At 34.2% G+C, this 21,953-nt stretch overlaps 1 protein-coding gene across 2 annotated transcripts in view; it reads left to right on the plus strand.

Annotated features, from left to right (window-relative positions):
* LOC138705182 (juvenile hormone esterase-like) overlaps positions 1-21,953 on the plus strand; it is a 69,617-nt gene that overhangs the window by 21,310 nt on the left and 26,354 nt on the right. For both annotated transcript variants that reach the window (XM_069833891.1, XM_069833892.1), the window contains 3 exons: positions 8,858-9,234; positions 12,003-12,165; positions 18,417-18,604. In XM_069833891.1, coding sequence (XP_069689992.1) covers positions 8,858-9,234; positions 12,003-12,165; positions 18,417-18,604 — 728 coding nt within the window. The remainder of the gene's footprint in view (positions 1-8,857; positions 9,235-12,002; positions 12,166-18,416; positions 18,605-21,953) is intronic.

The following is a 21,953-nucleotide window of genomic DNA, read 5'->3' on the forward strand; positions in this document are numbered from 1 at the left end:
CAGAAAATAGGTCCGCAATTTGAAACTGTGTAATCACCCATCCAGGATGGTTCTTCAGCCACTTTGTAACGGCCTGATCATATGTTTTCAAAAGCCCGAAGAAAGAGACATCAAGTGGCTGGAGTCGGTGGGTGCAGTGACGAGGGAAGGCTAACATAACATGTAATCACTGTTGCCAACTTCTGTGCACTATAGAGCTGTAAATCCAAACTCGTCTTACAATGTTTTCCACAAAAGCGCTTTTTGGTGAAGTAGGTGCAAGTAAACTTCAGACTCGCAAAGCCTAGCTCATTCATAAGAGGATAAATCAGAGTAACAAAATTCAGTGCATATAAATATTGAAAATATATTCATTTTAGAAATTTTAAATAAATCCCCATCTCACCTATTTTAAAATCAGTTAGCTTTGCGAAAAATTCAGTCGAGCAATGAGAGAGATGCCACTATATATTACATAATTTCACAGAAGTAATCACTAATTAGCCACTGTAAACAAAGTTGACACCAATTTTGCAAATCGCTATCGCCCATAATATATGGCTTCTTATTTCCAGTCAGAAACATGCACTAGGGTAAAATGACATAGTATGTCATTTTAGCCAAGTACGTGGTATGTCATTTTACCCGGAATTAAGAAGAATAAGAAGTAGTGTTAGTACGACCTAACCTCTTTATGAATTTGGATATTGTAATGCTTTTTATATAGGGAAACATTCATGTTTTCAGTCATGAACATTATTTCACTAATATCTGAAGCTTAAAAGGACAAAAAATACATAACATAACTCAACAATATTATATCGCCTTGCACTTTTTTCTTTTAGTTGCACCTGTTTCACCAAAAAGCGCTTTCGCTTGCTAATACTTGGATGTAACCACTGTTTCCAGCTTCTCTGCACTATAGAGCTGTAAATTCAAACTCGGCTTACAGTGTTTTCACAAAACACATGGTATGTCATTTTACCCAAGTATGCCATTTTAGGCCTAACTCCCCTATGGGTAACACAATAAGCCTTCGACTGACGTGTGAGAGTCAATAAGCTCTTAAATAATCTTCAAGTACAACTACTACTACTATAAGTACAACAACTACTACTACTACTATAAGTACAACAACAACTACTACTACTATAAGTACAACAACTACTACTATTATAAGTACAACAACAACTACTACTACTATAAGTACAACAACTACTACTACAATAAGTACAACAACAACTACTACTACTATAAGTACAACAACAACTACTACTACTATAAGTACAACAACTACTACTACTATAAGTACAACAACAACTACTACTACTATAAGTACAACAACTACTACTACAATAAGTACAACAACTACTACTACTATAAGTACAACAACAACAACTACTACTACTATAAGTACAACAACAACTACTACTACTATAAGTACAACAACAACTACTACTACTACTATAAGTACAACAACTACTACTACTACTACTACTACTATAAGTACAACTACTACTACTATAAGTACAACTACTACTACTATAAGTACAACAACTACTACTATAAGTACAACTACTACTACTACTATAAGTACAACTACTACCACTACCACTACCACTACTACTACAAGTAAGGTAAAGTACCCAAAAAGAGATAGGTTCCTAATAAGAGATACATTGTTAATTTCTCCGGTATAATTTACCATCTTTCGACAACTATGGTAAATCAATGTTTGTGCTTCTAAGACTTCGTGTTCTTTGTCTAACCTCAGTTGAGAGTAAGCAACGAAGCTGAGAGCAAGAAAAGTAATTTTTCACATTTTGAACTTTTTGATGGTTATTGTTGAGGAAATGAACAGCAGTTAATGTAAGCTACAACAAATATATTATTCATTTTATAAAATTGCTGGCAAAATGTTGCATATAATAAGGTAGATTGCTAATAAGAAAGATAATTTATGACCTTGGGTAGCTGTTTCATTTTTATTTATTCCGTTCCCTAATAAGAGATACCTAGGGGTCCTGTTAAGAGATAGTATCTCTTATTTAGAATCATTATTGGTTTTATTACGATGCGCACCTTTTAGCGTTTATGAAAGGCGTTAATGCTTCTAGTAGTGTCAGTTTATCTGCTATAAACTGCGTAAAACCAATGAAAGATTAATTGAACTATTAATTAAAATTGATTACGAATTAGTCAATTATTAGTTATCCATTGTCCTCAATTATTCATTACAAAAATTACTAATTTAAATGATTAAGTTATCATTATTAATGACTAACATTAATTATTAATTGAGATGACAATAATATTTATTTATTTAATTTCTTCCTGTAACCACTACAGGTTGCCATCGACAAAGAGTACCATGATAAAATAGAGTAAATGCCTTGAGGCTTAGTGATACATTGTTGTTAGAGTGAAAAATAACAATTTGAATTATATTGAAACACATGATATTAAACTGGGGTATGGTCCCACGGGTTCCTATCATTAGTCCCGTAATGACGATGGATTCCAGATGGTATTTGTCCTTCTAAAAACAGATGGAAGGATCATATATATTCCTTTCTTCCTCGTGTACTTCTTCTGGCTGGTGTTCGTGCGATTCGAATCTCACAGTGGGGTCTATGATGTAACCTTCAAGAGAGGGAGGTTTAAATGCAATTATGTCGATTCTTCGATTACTGCCCTCACTGGATATGCCGTGTACTTCTTCATATACTGAACAACCTTAAAATAGGCTAGTATGACAATATTTACTTTACTTAAACATCAAAACATAAGTGCGTAATTCGTTAAATATTCTGTATATATTTCAAATAAAAATATTGTAAAATTATTAAAACTATTAAATTTAATTGCCATTTCTGGTTTCGAAAATTTCATTTGACCTGTGTAAATATCGCCACTACAACCAGTGCCAGCGTTTGTGGCGCTTGTCCTTGAGTAAAAAATCAGTCAGTGAGCTCTTTTTGCCAATGTAGCTGAGAACGGTAACACCCAACACGTCACGAAAGCAATCTGCCAATCAGAATTGTCAGTCTTATTGGCCACTGACTGCGTCAAAGGCAAGACACTCGCACTTTGCATGTCTGGGATGTGTCCTTGAGTAGACTGTGTAGTCAGTGACATCTGTTATCGCTTCGGCTGAGAGTGGTACTGTACCATCTCCTAAACAGATGTGTCGTCAACAATCTGTCAATCACAGTTGTCAGCTTTCATGCCCACAGACTGTGGCAAAGATAATAATAATAATAATAATAATAATAATAATAATAATAATAATAATAATAATAATAATTTATTTTTATTTATTTATTTACTTATATTTAATGTGCTGTACAACAGCCAGTGGCCAATTACAGTTAAGCACAAATATAACAAAAACATAATACAAAAATAATTATTACACATAAATACAATTACAATTAATAACAATAATGACGATAAATGGATAAATAATGGATGACTTTAAAATACATAACTAAGAATACTATGAGACAATGATAATTGAGTATAATGCCTAAAAGAATACATAAATGATAAATCGTTGCCAAGAGCAAACTAAGTCTATACATTGAAGGGATCGAATTCACAGCCATGCATGTTGGCATTTTTAATGCATCTGGAGACTGGTGAAAGAAATTTCGAATTTCTAATATAGAAAAGTTTGTGGGCTCTCGTATCTTTCGTTGGAGTACGTAAGGTAATATTGTTTAAGAAAGAGTCACAGGATATATCACCTTTGAGGACTTTACAAAAGAACAGATAATCTAACTCATGGCGTCTAGCATATAGATTTGACAATTAAAATATTCACATTTTCTCTCATAACTGCACCCGGAATTAATGGGCAGAAATCTGAATGAACATATTTTCTAATTTAGCCGAGTCCGTAGTTGTAATCGAGTTCCAAGCTACAGATGCATATTCGAGTTTCGATCGCACCAATGTATAGTATAGCATTAAGAGAGAATGGGGCGTGGAAAAAGAATAAGTTATTGACCGTATTATTCCTAACATTCTCATTGCGTGATTGTAAATGTAATCAACGTGACTATGAAAATACAATTTACTGGCAAGGAATAATCCCAAATCTTTTACGCAATCCGTTCTGTTAATTAGAACATTATTTAGATAATAATTAAATTTCAGTGAAGAAGTTTTTCTAGAAATGGTTATTACATTAGTTTTGGATACTTTAATTTTCATACCATTGTCTTCCGACCATTTAGCGACTGAATTATGTCACACTGAAGTGATTGACAGTCAGTACTACTTTTGATTGTACGAAAAATTTTTAAATCGTCTGCAAATAATAAACAGTCAGAAGTTATTCTTTTACTTATATCATCTATGAATATAATAAATAGGAGAGGTCCTAAAGTAGATCCCTGCGGGACTCAACAATTTATATTATAAGAATAAGAGTGTATATTAAACAGTTTTACACATGAAACTCTATTACTTAAATAATTTTTGAACCAGTTTACGTAGCTTATAGAAAGGGCAATATTTCCTAACTTATGAAGATGGATATAGTGCGGAACTACATCAAAAGCTTTACTGAAATCGAAATATATTGAATCAGTTTGTCCCTGCGTTTCAATTATTGGTACAATTTGATTTAGATATGTGACCAGGTTAGTGACAGTGGATTTAGTTTTAGTAAATCCATGTTGAGAAGAATTGAGCTTGTTTTTCACATAAAAAGATATATGTCTGTGAATAATGGTTTCAAAAATTTTTGAAAAGTTATTTAGGATCGAGATATGTCTGTAGTTTCTGACATCGTTTCTTTTCCCATTTTTAAATATAGGAATAATTACAGCTTGTTTCCATAGTGAGTGAAATTCACCATTTTCAAACTAATATTAAATATGTGGGCTAAAAGAGGAATAAATATATCAGAGCATCCTTTAATTATAAAATTTGGAATACCGTCAGTGCCAATTGTTTTTGTTGGTTTCAGTTTTTTAATTGCTTTACGAACGTCATCATGTGTTACTTTAGGTATAGGTAATGAATCTGTTATATTCATAATAATGTTTTCATATGTATGGCTGTGTTTAGTCTGAACAGATTTGAAGTGATCAGCAAAAGCATTGACAATGTCTCATTTATCTGTGATGTGTTTATCGTTAAGAATTAATTCAGAGGGATAATTATCTGTCTTCCGAAATGATTCAACGTATTTCCAAAACTTTTGTGGTTCCATTGTAAGATTTTCATTAATATTTTGAAGCCATGATAATTTATCCGATTTAATTTTAGATTTCACAAGTTTTCTATAGTAGGAAAATGTTTGATAATGAAATTCAGTTTTGAATTTTTTATATTTTTATGTGCATGGTCTTTCTTTCTAATAAGTTTACGTAAGGTGTTAGAAAACCATTGTGGATAACTATACCTTTTGACTCTAGTGACAGGAACTGCCTGGGATATGACACTATCAACTACTGAACATAGTGAGCTAGCTGCATCATTAACATCAACAGCTTGGTAAACACAGGACCAATCGTAATTATATAGACTCCAATATAAATTCAAGTAATCACCTTGAGAATAATTTGGGAAAGAATTTTGTTGATTCTGGGGAGAAAAATTTAGTGTGACTTCAAGAATTATTGTTAAGGGAGGATGATAGTCTCCTGCAAGACTAGTGAGTGAGTGGCCAGATTGACCTCAGTCTCGGTTAAATTTGTAAATACAAGATCAAGTAAGTTTTTGTTATTAACTGTTGAATTTACTTGTTTCAATCCAAGAAAGCAAGAAGATGAAAATAACTCTTGAGCCTTAATTTTGGAGTAGTAATGTATGTTATTAGCACAACAACCAGATGACCAATTCATACCAGGAATATTAAAATCGCCGAGAAGAACTACTCTATTATTGTGTGTATCAAGGTGATTTTCAAGACAATTTAGATAAGATTTTAGAAACTTTGGATCAGTATCGGGTGGAAAGTAATGATTACCAATTAACAAATTGAATCCGTCTGCCATAGGAATCTGAATCCATACACACTTGCTAATGAGTTCTAAGTCATGTCTCCGGTATACTACAGGTATTTGATTGTTGACAGCTATTAAGACACCACAACCACGGTTTTATTTTCCCTGGCAGAGTTAAGGCCATCAGACCTTCTCTTCCACTCAACCAGGATCAAATCATATACAGAGAAGTACATACCGGTATACAAATATTAACTTAAAAATAATAATAAACATAATAAAGTAGAAAAGAGAGATTGAATACATATACACAATCAGTATTAACTTTGAAATAATAAAAAATATATACAATAAAAAAGAAACTGAATACATAATCACAAACAGGAAAATACAATCTAGTATACAAGTATTAACTTAAAAAAAAAGAATTACTACATATAATCTCACAACTAAAGGAATAGTACAATAAGTATGATCAGCACAGCACGTGTTACATTGAGACAATGACAGTTACCTAGATATTAATGTTAATGAAAAAATAAAGTAATGACTGTATAAAATAATAATAATAATAATAATAATAATAATAATAATAATAATAATAATAATAATAATAGTAATAATAATAAATAAAAATTATACCTAAAAAAACTAATTCTGTGCATTTAAAATATTTCTAAACAACCTAATTTTAAACAACTGAGGAATAAGACTACCCCTGATTTCCAGCGGCAGCGAATTCCAAGAGCGGGCCATGCTATTGAGAAAGAACTTGAGTACAGAGATGTCTGATGACGTGGTATTGATAGCAACAGATTATGCTGTGAACGTGTATTACGATTATGATGTGAAGCTAGGAGAGTAAACCGTGAGACAAGGTAGTTGGGTGTGGAATCATATATAATTCGATATAGCAGGCAAAGGAAATGTACTAAACGTCGGTCTTGCAAGCGGAGCCAGGAGAGTCGTAGAAAATATTCCGATATATGATCATGTCGGCGGATATTGAAAATAAATCGGACGCAGACATTATGTACACGTTGAAGTTTTTGAGTAAGGTCAGCACTTAGGTCGCTATATAAAACATCACAATAGTCAAAGTGAGGCATTGCAAGGGTCTGTACTAGAATTTGTTTGAGTTTAGTAGGAAGGAAATTTTTCAGGCGTTTCAAAGAATGCATGACAGAGAAAACTGTTCTACAGATATATCTGATTTGCGTATTCCAGTTCATATTAGAGTCGAAATAGATGCCGAGGTTTTTTACAGTAGCACTGAAAGGAATTATTTTGTTGTTGAGAGAGACAGGCCGAAGGGTGTTCATATTAATAGAGGATAAAAGCCTTTGCTGCCCCAAGAGAAAGATAAGTTACTCGCTCTCAACGTTCCCATTACTTATTTCACGTGCCAGAAACGGTGACTTTGGTTATATCACAGTTACAGAAGCAGCAATAACTACCTCACGACCCGCAAGCTTCAACCAGTGTCAAGTCGCATGTTAAGTATCCAGGGGAGGAAAGGAGCTATCATAACATCAACTCTTTATCAGAAACAAATGATATTATGTAGAGAGCACTGATATTGCTGAAATGTACTTCTTATCTGATGATGTTGGCGTAGACCAACGAAAACGTTCATACGTCTTTTAAATATGTAATGTAAAGGTGTAGAACCTTAAACATATGCTGTGAAGTCAGTTACTGAAATAAATACTTTTAAGATACAATATAGACTTCTCTAAGAATTAAAAATGAATTGCAAAATATTACATGCCAGTCAGGCAAAAACGTATAGGCAATAAATGAATTGCAAAATGAGAAAGAGTTTAGATAAGGAAAAACAAAGAAAAGATGAAGCTCGCAAGAACTTCGAAAAATAACAAAAACCATAGAAAAAATCAATCCAAGAAGCACTGCTTGAGTTCGTTCAGTGATGAAGAATTCGATGTGAAAATGCAATTAATTAACTCTAGTGACTCGGAATATCGAGAAAATTATGATGATGGAGAGTGCTTGTTTTGCACTCGATTTTTTGAGAGGACACCAGGGCCCAGGGGGGAGAACTCTGTGTTCAAAATGTCGTCGTTGGGCACATGAAGGCTGCGGCACTGATGAAGAATTTTTATTTGTCCAACTTGCTCAATACAGCAAAATAAGAATTGTATCAATTAAAGGAGTCGCAAAATAAGTGCAATCAACTTAAATTTAAAATATGGAGATCGAAGTTCAATATTCTACATTTTTTCTTGCTCTAGCAAAATATTAACGTTAGCAATAGTAGCCTAAGTAAGATTAGTACATTCATGTCCAATTTCACTGACTTTGTGTTATTTTCGTAAACCATATTAATTTCACTTGGAAAAATTTCAAGTAAACAACAAAATTGCTGTTGAGAGGAGTTAGATCACTGTTGTACTGACTCCTTCAATTTTAAAATATTCCTGAATTTATTAAAGTATCCACATAATTTAACAATGTTATATATTGCTTCAATTTTTACCCAATGATAATAATTTTTGTCCATGTTAAAAAATAAAGTTAAATAACACACGTATCTCTTATTTGGAACTTCTTTCCAAAACATCATTATTTCCCAGTTTTACTCCCTTTTATAATTTAAAATAACAATAAAAACTGACTAAAATTTGTATTGTCAATTCCAAAAATAGACGAAATGCTGTGTGTATTCCACTCATTAAGATTAAAAATGTCTATTCCCATCCTCACTTATAAGCAGTTAAAAAGATTGTCTCGTATTTGGGTACTTTATCTTACTACTACTACTACTACTACTACTACTACTACTACCTCTACAAGTACTACCACCACTACCACTACAAGCACTACCACCATCACCACCACTACAACAAAACTAATATTACAATAAAATGAGTAGTTTGCAATTTTTTGACAATTCACAGGTTTCCTGAGCACGGGTGATGACGCAGCTCCGGGTAACTATGGGATGAAGGACCAGACTGAGGCACTGCGCTGGGTACAGAAGAACATTGCTGCGTTTGGTGGTGACCCCAACAAAGTGACCATCCTGGGTGAGAGTGCAGGCAGTTGGTCTGTACACTTCCACATATTGTCACCAGCTAGCAGGGGGCTGTTTCATGCAGCTATCTCAGAAAGTGGTACTGCTATGCTACCCCTTTTCATGAACACTGAAAGTGTACCCAACCTCGCGCAGCTACAGGCCGGGATGGTGAATTGTCCTACAGACAACACGGCTGATATGATTCAATGTTTGCGCAAAGTAGATGCCGTCACCCTCTTCACGAATCCACCAGTAGGGGTGAGTTTCCCAGTAGTATTGTCTTCACTGATCATTACAAAATCTCATAATAATAAGATAACTTTGGGGGTAATAATTATTTACTGTACCCTTTCCTTAATAGAAAAATAACTATATTTAGAACTAGTTATTATGCCCCGACAAATATCAGTAGTCTTCTTCTTTCAAGAATTAGGCCACTGTGACTTGTTGCGATCTAAATTGTTAAATCCAGCTCCCCATCTTCTAATAGAACTTCCAGGAGATCTAGTTACTACTGATTTGTAATTCAGTAGTACCTTAAGAAGTACACATTGTGGCTTTCTTAGTAGGCCTATGTGTTCGTAGCAGTTTGTTTTAGAGTTTTTAAAAATGTATTTAATTCTTCTCTAATTCTCCTTAATTCTTCTCTTTTGGTCCATAAGAGTATAACCTGCTAAAGTACCTAGAAATTGAAGCAACGGGCTACGGGCCCCTCGGGCTTATCAGGCTACTCATCCGCGAAACGGAACATAGCTCTATTAGGGGCTGAAGCAAGGTGATCAACCTGCCAGCATCGGATTCACGAATGTCACCCAGTCCACCTGTCGGACTTGGGCAATTATCGAATATATAGGACGAATATAGTCGTGCCTAACTGTACGGCCTCGTTCTGGGTCTAGCCTTCGTAAAGCCAACCGGCCAGCCAAGACCGACTCAGAACACAATGCGTGAATTTCCTTTTTAACTGTTTGTACTAAGTCTGCAACACAATTCTGCTGGCATTTTTCATTGTCAATCTCCGTTAATTAGTTGTCTGTGTTCAAAGAGACGAATTTTGAGTGGTTACGTAACAATTGAAACATTGTGTTGCATTATTAATCATGAACAAGGAATAGGTTCCGTTCTCGAAAAGAAAATACGTTTGAAGTATTAACACAACTTGTACAACTTCTTCTTTAGTAGATACGTTTCAATCAGGAAAATGTTTCTTTCTCAATAGAGTTCAAACAACTCACTAACGAAGACTGGCAATGCAAAGTAAATTATGTAGTGAAAACAATTAACAAGGAAACCCCACTCACAGTTCCCTGCGTCGGCTTAGGGAAAACAACTAAAGTCGTGCACAACAAGTTATGAAAAATAGAAATTATATATTGCTATTGATCGCCTGGCGCTGTAGTCAGTAAGCAAAGTTCTTCCGTCTCGCGGAGTGCCTTAGTATTCGCTTTAACGAATATTCGACTTGTTTCTCATTCTTTGTGAGTAGACGGCAAAGGCAGACCACACTGAACCATGCACGAGTTCAAACGCAATTATCATTGTGTAGGCGTAACATTTAATCGATAATTCTTTCTCTCTCACTACATTCAATCATCCATCGATCGAGACACCAGCGTAGCTCAGAGGGCTAAGGTACTTGCCTGCCGATCCGTAGTTGCACTTGGGCTGATTACTTGGTTGGGTTTTTTCCGAAGTTTTCCCCAACTGTAAGGCGGGTATAAGCGATTCCTCGGCCTCAACTCGCCAAATATCATCTCCCTATCAACAATCCCATCGACACTAAATAATCCAGTAGTTTACACAGCGTCGTTAAATAACCAAGTAATAATAATAAGTAATCATCCATCGATCCATCTCATCCATCCACTCATTGTTTCATTCATTCATCCATGGATTCATTGATTCATTCTTCCATCCATGAATTCATTGATTCATTCTTCCATCCATGAATTCATTGATTCATTCATCCAGGGATTCATTGATTCACTGATTGGTTCATTCATTCTTCCATTCATGATTGATTAATTTAGTCATTCATTAGTGGTCTCATGCATTGATAGATTCATTCATTCAGAGCGTCAAGAGCAACAACATGCATCGTGAAAGTACAAGCATTAAAGCTTAAGAGTACTTTTATTTTTGTTAATAACACTCTATCTTCTTAAAATTGATTACCGGTAATGAAATAATACTGCAGCTGCTTAGATTAATTAAAAGGCATTATATATTAACAACCACTGTACAGATTTTTAGTTTAAAGTGTAAATGTTACACTAGAATGTATGCAATTATTTGCTCTTCTACTTAGTAAGTAATAATTGTAATTTATTCCATTCTTGCATTTCTTTATACACCAGATTTCATATTATGCATTACACTTATTTCTTTTGTTGTTACTGGTGTTCATTTGTTCATTTATATTATAGTTACGAAGATATAAGTGTATTAAAGTGTACAATTAATTGTACAACTATATCAAGCAAACACGTTTTTTAATAAGACAAAGCAAATTTCCTTCAATTGTTATTCCGTTTGTGTACTCAGAAAATGTCAGTTTCATGTATTATTAGTGCGCTTGGTGTTCTGTCTAGCCTGCAAAACATTAGGGGCAACCGGTTAAAATTCGAACATTCGATCAGATGCTCGACCTTGACGGATGTTTTCTGACCGATCGAATCTAAACCGGTTGTATGTCCTATTCTGCAGCGCTATATAATCAACTAATCGGGAAATTCCAACGTGATGCCTGTCAAAACGCAACCTCTTTTCTTGGTAAGAAAAGCTGTGACTTAATTTTGACTCCCTCTACTTATAGAAGAAATACAACATTTCGTATAAAACCTATAACAAAATGGGAATATTGTAAGAATAAAACCATTTCTTATTAAAATGTTCAATTACATTTTCTTTTCATTAATGTTATCACTTTTAACAATTAGAGTTTGTCATTAATTTAAAATGTTAACATTATTCTTGTCTGATACTTGAGAGACGATCAACGTGTTATTTCTCTGTCTTGTTATCAGCCTGCCTTTATGTGGCGACCTGTACCGGAAATTCGGAGTGCCTTGAATCCAGAACCCTTCCTGACAGCTGTCCCCATCGACATCATTCGTTCTGGCAACTTCAGCCGCGTGCCGTTCATGTTAGGCACAAACAGTCAAGAGGCATCTTTATTCCTTATCATGTGTAAGTACACCCTCTGTTAGCCTAAGCTGTTTTAAAAAAGGATTTCGCTATTCATGTATAACAGTCTTCAATGCACTGCCTAATTATCTTAAAGATTTGAAGAACCACGAGAAAAGAATTAACCAAATTTCTACATACTCATACCTTCTACACAATTGATGAATTGTTTATGCTTGTGAATTGAATTATTCTACTTAAATGACATGTACAATTTTATATAGCTCAACTAAAATATGTTTTTATATTGACTTAATCTGTTTACTATGCATTGTATATTTTTGTTTAGCATTCAATGGTAGTCTGTATAGCTCAGTTGATGAATTGTATATGCTGTAAATTGTATAGTAGTCTGTACAGCTTAACTGATGTATTGTTTATTATTATAAATTGAATTAATCTACTTGATAATAATTGCACAAATTTGTATAGCTTAATGAAAGTATGCTACTTTGTATTGTATATATTTCTATAGTTTTGGCCGATGAATTGTGTATGCTTTAAATTGAATAGCAATCTATATAGCTCTATTGATAAATTGTTTGTGTTTGTAATTTGAAGTAGTTTGCATGATATGTATTATCAATTTCTGTATATCACAACTGGTTGAATTGCTTATGCCTTAGATTTAATTAACTTACTTGTTTTGTAATCAATATTCCGAAATTAAAGGACGAGGAAACTAAGCAACATTATCAGATCGAAATTTCAAATAGGTTTGCCGTATTAGCAAGTTCCGACGAAGTTGAGGAAGAGTTAGATGTTAATAGCATGTGGGAAAATATCCGAGATAATATCAAAATTGCAGCTGAACAGAGCATAGGTTATTATGAAACTAAGAAAAAGAAACCGTGGTATGATTAAGATTGTTGCATGGTAGTAGAAAGAAGGAAACAGGCAAAATTGAAATTCTTACAGGATCCAATTGAGGCGAATAGAGATAATTACTTCAATGAAAGACGGGAAGCAAATCGTACGCTTAGGAATAAAAAGAGAGATTTCTTGAAGGAAAAACTGAGTGAGGTAGAAACAAATAGTAAAAATAAAAACATTAGAGATTTATATAAGGGCATAAAGGAATTCAAGAATGGATATCGGTCAAGGGTAAATGTGATCAAGGATGAGATTGGTGACTTGCTTGCAGACGCTCATTCAATCCTGAACAGATGAAAAAACTATTTTTGACAACTACTAAATATACATAGGCCAAATAGAAATGATCGGGACGAAATTGAAATACTAACTGCTGAGCCATTTGTACCCGAACCCACATTTCTGAAGTCGAAATTGCGATAGAAAATCTGAAAAATTATAAGTCTCCAGGTATCGATTAAATTCCAGCAGAATTAATACAAGAGGGTGGAAGCGAATTATCTAACGAAATTTATAAGCTTGTACTTGCTATTTGGGAAAAGGGAATTGTACCAGAACAATGGAAGGAGTCCATAATCGTACCTACCTTTAAGAAGGAGGGCAAGACTAGTAACTTTCGAGGAATATCACTTTTGTTGGCGTCGTACAAAATTTTGTCCAATATTCTTTTGAATATGTAGATGAAATTATTGAGGATCATCACTGTGGTTTTAGGCGTAATAGATCAACTACTGACCAGATATTTTGTATTGGACAGATAATGGAGAAAAAATGGGAGTATAAGGGTACAGTGCATCAGTTATTCATAGATTTAAAAAAGGCATATGACTCGGTTAAGAGAGAAGTTTTATATGATATTCTTATTAATTTGGTATTCCCAAGACACTAGTTCGATTAATTAAAATGTGTCGCAATGAAACGTATAGCAGAGTTCGTATAGGTCAGTTTCTGTCAGATGCGTTTCCAATTCATTGTGGGCTAAAGCAAGGAGATGCACTATCACCTTTACTTTTTAACTTTCCTCTAGAGCAGGTATGCTCATTCTCTGACTCCCGATTACGTTCTGTAATCACAACCTTCGAATGTAGAGCGTGCTGTTCCTCGTTCGAAGCTCGACGGATGACTGCGGAAGGCAGTTCAAGTACTTAGTAAACGCACGAACAGTGCGGGACAATGACAGAGGCAAAATCTTCTGTAAGCAAACAACATATACCATATTATTTTGCGTTCGGTAAAGTTGTACTATGTTGTAAGTTACTGTCAGGAATACTACTGAGCAACATAAAATGACATTATACGCTCTGCCATCCAGAACATGCCGAAGTGACAGGGAAGCAGTTTTCTGTAATATGTATTCATATACCAACGTTGTTATTATTACTTACTTACTTACTTACAAATGGCTTTTAAGGAACCCGAACGTTCATTGCCGCCCTCACATAAGCCCGCCAGCGGTCCCTATCCTGTGCAAGATTAATCCAGTCTCTATCATCATACCCCACCTCCCTCAAATCCATTTTAATATTATCCTCCCATCTACGTCTCGGCCTCCCTAAAGATATTTTTCCCTCCGGTCTCTCAACTAACACTCTATATGCATTTCTGGATTCGCCCATACGTGCTACATGCCCTGCCCGTCTCAAACATCTGGATTTAATGTTCCTAATTATGTCAGGTGAAGAATACAATGCGTGCAGTTCTGTGTTGTGTAACTTTCTCCATTCTCCTGTAACTTCATCCCGCTTAGCCCCAAATATTTTCCTAAGCACCTTATTCTCAAACACCCTTAACCTATGTTCCTCTCTCAGAGTGAGAGTCCAAGTTTCACAACCATAAAGAACAACCGATAATATAACTGTTTTATAAAGTCTAACTTTCAGATGTTTGGACAGCTGACTGGATGATAAGAGCTTCTCAACCGAATAATAACACGCATTTCCCATATTTATTCTGCGTTTAATTTCCTCCCGAGTGTCATTTATATTTGTTACTGTTGCTCCAAGATATTTGAATTTTTCCACCTCTTCGAAGGATAAATCTCCAATTTTTATATTTCCATTTCGTACAACATTCTGGTCACGAGACATAATCATATACTTTGTCTTTTCGGGATTTACTTCCAAACCGATCGCTTTACTTGCTTCAAGTAAAATTTCCGGTTGTTGTTATTATTATTATTATTATTATTATTATTATTATTAGTAGTAGTAGTAGTAGTAGTAGTAGTAGTAGTAGTAGTAGTAGTAGTAATAGTAGTAGTGTTGTTATTACTATTGTTAGGTATATTACAATAAAATTATTATTATTATTATTATTATTATTATTATTATTATTATTATTATTGTGATTTTATTTCAACATAAAGACATGTTATGATAAAATAATTTTTCAGAGGTACTACAGTTTCAAGAATTGAAAGCACTTAATGAAAGGCCAAACATTGAAGAGAGTCGAAGAATTTAGAGCGTATGTTTAGGAGCAAGTTATGTAGTGTGTTGGGAATTAGCTAAGGCACTAAAACCATTCATGGATGGTGAACTTGTAAAGAGATGTATGTACCTAAACAAAATATAGTTAATTATATCTGTGTACTGGAACAACTCAAATTTGAATTCACAGAACATAGATTTAGTGATTTTAGACGTATGGAAAGTGATATTAATCTTTTTGTTAATCCTTTCGTAGTAAATTTGCAGAGAATATGACTTGACAAGCATAGGAGTATTAAAAAATGAACAAAACGAAATATCCCACGATGAGCTTATTCGCTGCCACTATGTTAGCTACCTTTGCCTCGACCTATGTGTGCGAAGAATTATTTTAGAGAATGAAAGTTGCTAAATCCAAACATACTGTAGATCCCGATTAACAGATGAGCATTTTTGAGCCAGCTGCGCATTGAGTAAATTCGTTGGAAATAGATTTCCGATTACTTGCAGAAAAGAATGCAGACCGCAATGTGTGGTGGAATATGAAAATAACACTACATATGATATAATAATAATATCATAACTATATTAAATATAATACACAATGTAATAACTGAATATTACAGTGTATACTCTTTCCCTTCTCAAATTCTGTTTATTATCCATATTTGTAAGAGTATGAGAGTGATAACACAGGCGGTGCTGCAATGTAGTTGCGGAGCCCAGTTCGTACACTGTGTGTGTTATGCAGTGCAGCATCATCCGTGTAATCGGAGCTTTTACAATTTTGAGCACACCTGCTCTAGAGTATGCCATTAGGAAAGTCCAGGATAACAGAGACGGTTTGGAATTGAACGGGTTACATCAGCTGCTTGTCTATGCGGATGATGTGAATATGTTAGGAGAAAATCCACAAACGATTAGGGAAAACACGGGAATTTTACTGGAAGTAAGTAATGAGATAGGTTTGGAAGTAAATCCCGAAAAGGCGAAGTATATGATTATGTCTTGTGACGAGAATATTGTACGAAATGGAAATATAAAAATTGGAAATTTATCTTTTGAAGAGGTGGAGAAGTTCAAATATCTTGGAGCAACAGTAACAAATATAAATGACACTCGGGAGGAAATTAAACACAGAATAAATATGGGAAATGCCTGTTATTATTCGGTTGAGAAGCTTTTATCATCCAGTCTGCTGTCGAAAAATCTGAAAGTTAGAATTTATAAAACAGTTATATTACCGGTTGTTCTGTATGGTTGTGAAACTTGGACTCTCACTTTGAGAGAGGAACATAGGTTAAGGGTGTTTGAGAATAAGGTGTTTAGTAAAATATTTGGGAGTAAGAGGGATGAAGTTACAGGAGAATGGAGAAAGTTACATAACACAGAACTGCACGCATTGTATTCTTCACCTGACATAATTAGGAACATTAAATCCAGACGTTTGAGATGAGCAGAGCATGTAGCACGTATGGGCGAATCCAGAAATGCATATAGAGTGTTAGTTGGGAGGCCGGAGGGAAAAAGACCTTTAGGCAGGCCGAGACGTAGATGGGGAGATAATATTAAAATGGATTTGAGGTGGGATATGATGATAGAGAATGGATTAATATTGCTCAGGATAGGGACCAATGGCGGGCTTATGTGAGGGCGGCAATGAACATCCGGGTTCCTTAAAAGCCAGTAAGTAAGTAAGTAAGTTTTGTATTATACATATAGCTCAAGTGATGAATGATCGTTTGCGTTTTTAAATTTAATAATCTGATTGACTACGTATTGTATACTTTTAGTAGAGCCATCGATGTAGCTCAGTCGGCAGACTCGCTGGGCTGCTGATCCGGAGCTGCATTCGGGCTTGGATTGGATCCCCCTTTGGTCTTCGGTTTCTTCCGAGGTTTTACACAGCCGTGGGACTGAAGCCGGATGGTCTATGGCGAGTCCTTGGCATCAACCCCTTTGATTTGATTACCCCTCTTTGATTTGATTACCTGGTTGGGGTTTTCCGAGGTTTTCCCCAACCAAAAGGCAAATGCCGGGTAATATTTTGGCGAATCCTCGGACCTCATCTCATCTCACTACATCTCGCCAAAATGTAAAAAATTGCACAAAATTGTAATTACTAAATTGTAAATTGTAAATTGTAAAACTATAAAAATTTGTAAAAATTGTAATTGTAATATTGTAAAATTTTGACTTGTTTCACATCTTAAAGCTTCATTGCTCATGTAAGATTTATGGAATAAAATAAATGAATGAAATGAATGAACATATACAAGAAAAGAACTGATAAAATGTTAAAACTTTGATATATTTCACTAGGAAAACAGTTTATACCCTGAGAATCTTATATGAAACGCATATCGTATTAAAAATAAAAATACAATCCTCCCTTAACAAATTATTATGTTTAGCTCTAATACTTTTCATAATGTCGTTAAGTAGGCTACTAACTTTTTATCCAGTGTGACAAATTGATCTTTTTGACTTTCTAGAAATTTATTGTTTTTTTTTCCCATTCTAGTTGCATTGACTGGACACTTCCTAATATCCATTGCTTCTTTTCCACAATTCATGCAGTACTATCTGAAATACTGACTCTAAGGAATAGGTTGTATAGTAATGTTATATTATTTATTATTCATCATCGTTCATAAAATAGTTAACCTCTCTCGGGTACAGGATTAATCGTTTTGAAATGAGTGTACCGCAAACTTAAACTATTACCAATCTTCAGCAGACAACACAATAATTGATCAATGCCTGAGGCCTATAATCTTAGGTAACTTCCTTAAGAATTAGACAAATATGATATTAATTCCATGATGTTACAATCTTTCCCCTAATATTTCTTAATACTAATAATGCTAGTAGTAGATAATAATAATAATAATAATAATAATAATAATAATAATATTCTAAACACTAATAAAATACTATCATTGTTTTCAGCATACATTGGCACTAAGAATGCCATGGACAGACTAAACCTCAACAACAGTGTACTGGCAGAATCTCAGTTTTTCCTGAGCTCTAGTGTGTCAGACGATCTCATACCTGAGATATGGGAGAAGATATTGGACTTTTACCTTGGCAGTAACCACACTGTGACTCCTGACAATGTCTTTCAACTCATCAATGTGAGTATTAGTTTCTCAACAGACGTATCTCGATTATGTTGTCTCATGCATTTATATATTACCATCTCCATCACACTAATGCCACCTCGAGCAACACAAATACATATACAATAGGCTATAAATACTGCTTCCGCTTTTACTACCACCACCACCACCACCACTGTTACTACCACCTACAAGTACCACAATCACCACCACCACCACCACTAACAACTACGAACTACCACTACCATTGCAACTGCAACTGCTGCTACAACTATTTTCGTATTAGACTTTATTTTCTGTTACAGTTTATGTATCTAGTCACACGTTTGTTCAAAGGCCTATGAAGATTTGTAATAGGTTTTAAGCAGGGCTGGCGGTTTCGAACCCTAACAAAAACACGTTATGTGCACATTCGATTGTGACTACTGATCTATGTCATGCAGTCCCTGTATACACTCAGCATAAGACAACTACCGATTACAGTGATCTTAAGGAGGCAGTGTTATATGGAGATACCGGGAGTTCAGTCGTTCAGTGCATACAGGCTCCAACGAATACATATTAAGTAAAATATTTTGAAACTGGGCAAAAAAGCAATTCAGTGCAAGGTTTGTCACTCAGTTATAAAAGGGTGAAAACGAAAATATATAGGCCCATTTTATTGCTAAGATATATAAGAAAAATATTGCATTAATGGAAAATAAGGATGCTGCAAACATGCCTTGCACGTCACAAAATCGGACGGCAAAATTTATTTTTTCATGAAGTTCTGTAGTAGGGCAGGAAAGACCATCAACACTTTGAAAAAAATTCACAGAAGAAAGCTTCCATGCCGAAATACAATATATGTCAGGATTTACTCTTTTGCTAGGAGTATGTGCTAAACAACATAGTTGGAATGTTTATACGCAAATTGTCGCGATACTCAGCCTAAGGAACTAGGAAAGACATATTTATTAAATTACTAGACGTACCCGTGCGCTCCGCTGCACCCGTTAGAAATAAATGTAAAGTAATTACATAATTAAAATAGGACATTTGATCCAGGGAACATTCATGTTTGATAGAAGGATAAATCGTTTAATATGTTACTTAATTTAAATTGCATCAAAATAATTAAAATGCGATCATTTTGGTCCAGAGACCACTCATTTGGTGCAATGACAATTCCTTTAACATGTTTCTTAATTTTTATTACATGCAACCGTAGTTTAATGAAGATTGACATCATTTAGATTTAATGTGTATATTTTATTTTACTTGTTATAGGTTTGCATTGAATTATGGTAATAACTTAATTTTAACCCTTGTTTTCTACGTATTCAGTAAATGGCGCTTTGCCCACTATGGTTCTGAACCCTTCAAATAACTTAAATTATATAATATAATATTACATATTATATTATATTATATTATATTATATTATATTATATTATATTATATTATATTATATTATATTATATTATATTATATTATATTATATTATATTATATATTATATTATATTATATTATATTATATTATATTATATTACATTACATTACATTACATTACATTACATTACATTACATTATATTATATTATATTATATTATATTATATTATATCAGAAGTTACTGTAATAACATTATAGCATTATTTCCATCTAGAGAAACTGCACTTTCCAATGGTGAAATAATAATTAATTATACAAATCGGTTAATTTAGCTTCCGATATTACTTCATACAAACACAGAAACATTCTCTGTAGGCTATCTTTCATAGCTTTCGATTGTTGCTGTCCAAGGCCCTTATAGACGAAGTCATTTGTTTTTTAATTCATTACACGGCCTTAGATGGCAGTTATTTTAATTTTAAAACTCATTTATCTCATGAAATATCAGTCCTATCAAAATTTTTCAAGGAATAAAACTTATCGCAAATTATTCTTAAAGAAACATTTGTTGTGTTACATTTTTCATAAAAATCAATAATAAGCGAGATATTTCGATTGAATTCAGGCCCCCTTATAACACCCCTTTTAAATAATGTATTTTGAATGCCATATACCCTAAAATCTAAGTTGCAACGAACTTAATTTATATTCTAATTTTCATCGAAATCCGTTTAGCCATTATCGCGTGAAAAGGTAACAAACATACAGACAGACAGACAGCCAGACATACAAAGAAAAATTTCAAAAAAGCGATTTTCGGTTTAAGGTTGGTTAATTATATATGTTAGGACCAATTATTTTTGGAAAATCGAAAATTACCAGAAAAATTTCGGCTACAGATTTATTATTAGTATAGATGGGGAGTTCAAACATATCAATCATTCATAATGGTAAATCTGTTAGAAGCATCGTTGTGTCTTTTGTGGCCTGATGGAATTAAGCGCGACAACGTCCTTCTGTTGGTGACCGATGGCACTCGTTACATGATGGAGACAGGTAAGGAAATACGTAAACGTTACCCCAGGTGATTTATTTAACTAGTATCACCCATGAACTCCACTGAGTTGCAGAAATAATAAAGAGTGTGCTATGCACATGTGGACAAGTTCATATCTCATGTAAGATTGACACTTTTCAATTAACATTTTAGTTTTCTCTCATATCATTAATGATGAAACCTCTCCTGCTTTGGACACGAGGTTGCCTACGCTTCAACCATATAGTGTGGGTGTTTCTGAACTCTGCACAGCGTTCAGATATAAACAAGAGCAGGTTTCAGACATACAGACAGAGTAAACTTCGATACAACATAAACATTGCGCACAACCTGTTCGGAACATTTGTAGTGAAATATACCCAATGTAAAGTTGTTAGTCTTGGTAGTCCTCTATGGAGTGTACAATCCAACTAAAGTCTGGAATTTTACAATTCATTTTTGGTTTTCCTATAAGTCAATTACAAAGTTATGAAATATATTTAGCTAGAAGTACGAGTGGATAGGAATATTTTTTACTAACGATTATTATGTAGACTATTTCACTATCCTCTTCACCTTATGTATGTCTAACATAAGTTATTCGTGCTTTACCCATTTTCCAGCTTATCATGTGATTAAGTGTTACGAATCGCAGTACTGGCACCATTTGCTCACTCTTGGCATGGACTACATAGTGAAACTGCAGCTCAGAAAATACTTTATAAACGAAACTTCGACGAAATCTAAATGGTTTCATATATAGATGGGCGATAGCAACGAGTCATAATACTACCACGCTGTAGCGGAGAACTGAGAAATATGTTCCCAAATTGAAGCAGCAGAAAGCCGCCATTTGTTTGTTTTGTTCCTTTGCGATATATCTTTAATAACGTGTGTCTCCTGTCAGTAGAGTTGCTAGGTTTTCTGCGAGGGAAATCGGGATATCAGAAGCTAA

Source organism: Periplaneta americana, chromosome 8, assembly GCF_040183065.1.
Source record: "Periplaneta americana isolate PAMFEO1 chromosome 8, P.americana_PAMFEO1_priV1, whole genome shotgun sequence".
Classification (NCBI taxonomy): domain Eukaryota; kingdom Metazoa; phylum Arthropoda; class Insecta; order Blattodea; family Blattidae; genus Periplaneta; species Periplaneta americana.